Source organism: Strix aluco, chromosome 4 (assembly GCF_031877795.1).
Source record: "Strix aluco isolate bStrAlu1 chromosome 4, bStrAlu1.hap1, whole genome shotgun sequence".
NCBI lineage: Eukaryota > Metazoa > Chordata > Aves > Strigiformes > Strigidae > Strix > Strix aluco.
Window position 1 is genome coordinate 30,085,588 of NC_133934.1, and position 6,000 is coordinate 30,091,587.

Consider the following 6,000-nt stretch of genomic DNA (forward strand, 5'->3'; position numbering starts at 1 on the left):
ATAAACAAATCACATCCTCAGCCTTAATACACTGCTGCTATGTTCAACTAAAACTGGGACAGTTCTGAGAGGGGTCTCCATGTGCTAGTGTTTTATGTTCCCTCTGCTCATTTGATGATTAATTTAATCTGAATTTCATACAATCAGTAGAATAACAGAACAAAGAACCTCCCTGGCTCACTCTTGCGTAGTCAGAGTTACTTGATAGCTACTTAACTATCTACTGACAGTTTATGTAGTTGTAAGAATACCGCAGGAAATAATGTGCAGCAATGCTATTTTAAGAGATGTACGGCTATGCAGAGGCATACGTGCAAACATGGGTATGGGTCTAACAGCTATTGCTTTCTAGAAAGGTCTGAAGTCACAAACAGGATTGTACACCTCATCTGCAATAGGGGTGACAGTTTTTTGGGAAGGTCTATAGAAAGCAGCATCTCTGTAGAGCAAGCCATTAGCTATGAAGAAGGAAATTTTACTAGGAAGTTGTGTTTTACTAAAAAACACTGTTAGATACTGCTGTTATGTATGGGTGAGCTGTAGTACAGGCAGTGGGGGAAGTGAAAAATCCTGAAATCAATCTCTTTTTTTCCTTTCTGACCTTTTTATCCAGGAAAAGGACCAGCGCAGCCTAGATATCAATACTGCCAAGTGTATGTTGGGCCTTCTTTTAGGAAAAACATGGTCCCTTTTTCCAGTATTTCACCAGTTTCTAGAGGTATGAAGTTTGAAAAGGAATTACATTTTTTGAACTGTCTTCTCTGATACTTTTAACTAGATGTGGAAGGAACAGCTAGGAATTTTTTGTCCCGATTTTGAATATGCTAACCCCCCAAAGCAGCACTTGTAACTGGTTATCTTTCCTTTCTTCCTTTTCCCTAAATCCCTATGCTGTTAAGGTTTATTTAATGCAGGACAAAGTATAGAATGTCTTTGATTTGCTTTTGGACTTCCATTTTATTGCTGTATTATTTTGTCCACTAAAAGATAAAATCAGAAACATTAATTATTCAACACTACTTTGACTACTTAGTGGTTTCTTTAATCCTGTTTAGTTTTAGATGGCATACAGATTAAAATAATAATTCATCACAAGGTTTAAGTTTTCTGTAAGAAAATCTGAATTTAAGGGAGTTGAAAATATATTTTAGTAACTTCTGTTTCTTGCCTTAAGCAGCAATCAAAATACAAAGTTATCAATAAGGACCAATGGTGTAACGTTCTTGAATTCAGCAGAACAATTAACCTTGACCTCAGTAACTATGATGAAGATGGAGCCTGTAAGTACTACCATATGTTGGTGTTTTAAAATAATTTATTTCTCTGAGCTTAATCATTCAGTGTCCTTTTACAAATTTTGTAAAATACAGTTATTTGATCTCTCTACAGGGCCAGTGTTGTTGGATGAGTTTGTGGAATGGTATAAAGGAAAACAGATGACATAGGAGTTTAACTATGCACAGCCACTCAAGAGTCACTGTTACCACAGTTATGTCAACCATTAGCCATAAACTGCTATTTGTATCAAAGTGCATGCTGCTTTTCTTGCACTGCATCCCTTTTGCAGGGAACTTTTGGTGTTTGCTATTTAACAAGCTAGCTATGCTTGCTGTGTAGCATTGTTCTCTTTGAAGGCTGCTTTGCATTTTGTATTTACACTACAAATTGGTGAACTTGCCAGCGTCTTCACTGTGATTATGTGTATATTGCTGTCTAAATTTTGTATATGTGTATAAAAAAAAAGCTTCACCTAGGGATTATTTCTGCAGAACTGTATTGTAAAAATAATTTTGAGGCATATTTCTAGTCATCACTTACATGTTTGAAACTTCAGTTATTTTTTTTTTCTTTTGGTCTCAAATGTAGCATTTCAGAAAATGAAATGAACAAACTGCTTGGACATAGTTATGTGAAGAACTATTGTCAATTTTAATGTTATTATTTGAGATGCCAATCTCTGAGTGGAGAAGACATGCTGTGACTTCCTTCAGCGGAATTCGCCAAAACTGACCTGTTGCTTAATAGGAATGAAACATTGGTGTCTTAAAAAATATATATATATATACATATAAATATTAAAACACTGTAATAGTTGTACATGCCACAGATTATTTCCATTTGAAGAAAAAAGTACTGACTTTTTAATGTTAAAACTGCAGTAGTCATTACAGGTACAAATGAACAAATTAAAGTACCTTTTAAAAATGGGTTTTAGACTTTCGTAAATTGCCTTTGGCATACTCCTTTTAATTTTTGGTGTACCAAGAGTGGTCTATGTTGCGATCTAGTGAAATTGAAAGTTCTAGCTAAAATTAGTGGTTTGGGGAATAAAGTCTGCTTAGCCCTAGCACATAGATAATATAGATTTGGGATCTTTTTGTTTGTAACATTAGTCTTTCCCAGGGTCTCTAACTTTGTGTTTCTAAATAATCAAAAATATGATATCAAATAGTCAAAACATTACTTTTTTTTTCATGCTGGGGATTGGAATTTCCTAGCAGAATGTCCATTGCAGGCAATGGGCGTGTTAAACACCAGCATTAAGTGACAGTACTTTTTAGTAGAGGCCACTGCTATTTCACTCATTTGTTTATCTGTATAGGACAGTTCTAGTGATTATTTTGGGGAAAATGAATGAATGGAATGATGTTTTAAGTTCTGTAATTTTGTCATGTTGTCTTTGCCTTACCCTTCCTTATTAAGTAATGTTAGTGTTGATTTTTATAAATAGGTCCTTGAAGTATCTGGTGCTATTAAACTTTGGTCCCTAAGGATTTATTAAAATGCTCCATATTGATTCACGGAGCATTTAACAAAAAAGGGCCAGTGGATGTTTTGGAACAAAGAATAACATTAATTTTCTGTAGAACTATTTTACAAGTTATTGGCAGTTTTAATATTTCTCTAGAATGCAATCCAGGGGAAGTGGGGGTAAAGCGTTTTAGGTTGAATGTGAAATTTTCAGCTGTATTGAAGGTCATATTCTGCCATCACTGAAGTCAGGAACAACTGTCATTAACTTAACTACTTTCAGGATTAAGCCTAGTTTAGCACAAGCACATTAGTTTGCTGCCCTGGACCAGGAGGTTGTAATTGTGGTGCTACAGGTGGTCAGTTGTGTTCAAATCTGTGTGGTGGTGGTTTTTGTTTGTCAAACTCAGCTGCCAAAGACAAAAACTGTTTGTGTGAGTTTGTGTATATTTGTATATACATAAATATACAATATGTATGCATATACAAAACTAGAATTTCATGATGTGAAGAAGAAAATACTACCTTTCCCGTGAAACAATCATGTTTGGATTTCCATGACACTAAATAGCGCTCTTTAAAGATAATAGTGATAAAAGATACATAGTCATTGCTTTCTCCTGTACTAATACACATAACCTTAATTCCATGTTTGCCAGTTTGCACAAGAAATTAATTCAGTGGAGTGTGGTATTTAATGTTTACAATAAGCCTCTTACTAAGACACATGTTTTATTAAGACTTCTGATGTAAATGTGTATATTTCCATAGTATAATCGTAAGGAAATACCAGTGGAGCTGCTGATTTAGTTCTTAACAGAATGAACTTAGAAGCAATATAACTTTTAACATTTGGCTGAAGTGTGGTTGCTAAGATTTTAAGTGAAATTCTGTAATTTTCTTAAATGTTAAGCTAGTTGCTGACTTTAGAAAACTGTTTAGCACAAATTGGCATGAATCCTGCAACAAATACAAGGTTTGCATAAAAGGTCTTGTGTGTCACAAATAATTTGGCTTCCAATAATGGAAGCAAGAGCCAAAGACACTTTAATCTATTACTGTTACAGGTATAACTTTCATACAACAGGGTCAACAGAAATCTGTTCAGCTCAACCAGGTACTCTTTTTCCAAGTTCTGCTAACGTTTAGCAGAATGCAAAATTTAATGAAAAGCAAAGAAAACAGAGGAAAAGAAACCTCAGAAGGTACTCATGCTGTATAAGTAAACGAACTCTTCATTTTTTCTTTGGGTAAAAATAATTGGGAGTGATGGAAGGGAAGAATGTGTTTGGAAATGAATCAGCTAGATGCTGAAATTTTTTTTCTTCCACTTGCAAGCAGGACGAATCTGTAGTCTTCAGCTGCTTTATAAATGTGCATCTTCATAAAATAAACCACAAATTCAATTACAGCTAGTAGACAGGTTTACTGACATTTATAAAGAACAAATGGACTAAAATGGACCCGTATGGCTTGATAAACTTCCCTGTGATATCCATCCTTCTGGTTTTGCTATATATGCTGATAAGTAGAGGATTGTAATATTACCAGCTCTTGTATTTTGGAAAAATTCCCTCTCACTTTTAAATAATTGTGGAAACTTAACTAAGCTACTTGGTTTACCTTCTATTTAGTACAAGTTTGGTGTTTGCTCTTTTGTTTGCTATGCCGTCATACAGTTGATGTAGGTTTTTCGTTGGTTTTTGTTGGGGTTTTTTTGTTTTTCCTTTTGAAAAGTGATATACAGAATACGCTGACTTCTTAGGCAAGACACTGAGAGGTCATTCTGGCAGAAGTGTCATGGGTCTTATGCTAATCTTTCTGGTGTACTATTACTTGATGATCTACGTGCTATTCATGCTTGGTATTTGGGAGATGTAAAGTGGAAAGCCAGTTAGTGAAAGGAAAACAGCATCAAGAGACTATAGCATTGGACACTTTTGAGTTGATAGATGACAAACATTTGAAGCTCTTTAGACTCTATGATCTTAAAAGTCTGTCCAACCTAAATGATTCTATGTTTTTATGAATATTAGTAACTGAAACATTCCACAAATTAACTTTCATTCTACAGCAAAATAATATTTAAAATATTAATTCTCTGTTACTGTTTTTTCACTTTTTATCCTTTTCAAGGAAAGCAAGTGGATGAGGATGGAATTTATTAGAATCCTTTTATGTACTTGTTTTCAGTTAAAACCTGTTCAAGGTTGTGTTTAAGCTACAACAAGTATTTGGGTTACCTTTGTGTAGCCTTTTCTAACATTTGTAGAGGACTGGAGTCCTCTCATTTTACCACAAATACATACATTTTATTTCATCACAGATACGCTCACATGATCAAAATAGTTACAGCTCATTGCTACTTGGTTAGTGTTCCCAACTTATTTTTTGGAGAGCAAGAAATGGACTTCAGTTGTGTTAAGGTTTTCCCAGATTTCTGTTGACCCTTGGTCACAAGTCTAACAAATTGTTTAATTCTCTTGGAATTCATATAGACAGCTTTAAAGGTTAGCTTGTGCCCTGGTTTTAATTATAACTGCTAAAATACCTCTTTCTAGGCCTTATATTTTGTCCTTCCATATTGCTGTAAAAGTGTATAGAATCCATCCACCAACTGAATAGTTTGTTGTCTGTAATTGAGACCAAAACTCAGCTTGATATTTTTTTAATTTTTTAAATTTTTCCCCCCCTCTGTGTGTGTGTACATGTGTTGTCACAAAATAGTACCTGCTGACACTGCTGTTGCAGGAACAGCAGTTAACCTGTAACTGTGAATGCTTTATGTCTTAGTTATTTGGATATTACATAAATAAGGTGTACTAAACTCCTGTGACTCACAACCTGACGAAAATACTGTTATGCCACCTAACATGAGTTCATCCGGTTGCTTTTTAGGTCTTTTGCTGGTGTTGATGTAAAATGGCATCCCACAAATAAACAGTATTTGTGTTGGTTTCAGCAACTGACTTCAGATTTTTCTGTGGTTCATACTTCAGAAATTCTCATATCTGAAAATGCATCACTTCAGCTGGCAACCTTTATCATTTAGTAGCAGAAAACTTGTATGTGCAATCTTGTCATCCTTATTTCTGATAGTAAGGCAAATCAGTATTTCAAAATTTGTTGGAAAAAAGGTGTGTTTGATATGGAGTGTGTGGGTATAAAACAGTATTGTGATACAAAAGATTTCAACAAAAAGAATCAATTTGATCAGGAATGTCTCTTAAGACAGAATTTTACAAGAAG

The 6,000-nt window shown here is 34.5% G+C and overlaps 1 protein-coding gene across 15 annotated transcripts in view; it reads left to right on the forward strand.

The window, feature by feature from the left end:
* The window catches only part of DCUN1D4 (defective in cullin neddylation 1 domain containing 4), a 41,903-nt gene extending 36,191 nt beyond the window's left edge, over positions 1-5,712 (forward strand). For all 15 annotated transcript variants that reach the window (XM_074822524.1, XM_074822525.1, XM_074822537.1 and 12 more), the window contains 3 exons: positions 614-718; positions 1,178-1,280; positions 1,390-5,712. In XM_074822524.1, coding sequence (XP_074678625.1) covers positions 614-718; positions 1,178-1,280; positions 1,390-1,445 — 264 coding nt within the window. In that variant the 3' untranslated portion in view covers positions 1,446-5,712. The remainder of the gene's footprint in view (positions 1-613; positions 719-1,177; positions 1,281-1,389) is intronic.
* The last annotated feature ends 288 nt before the right edge of the window (positions 5,713-6,000 follow it).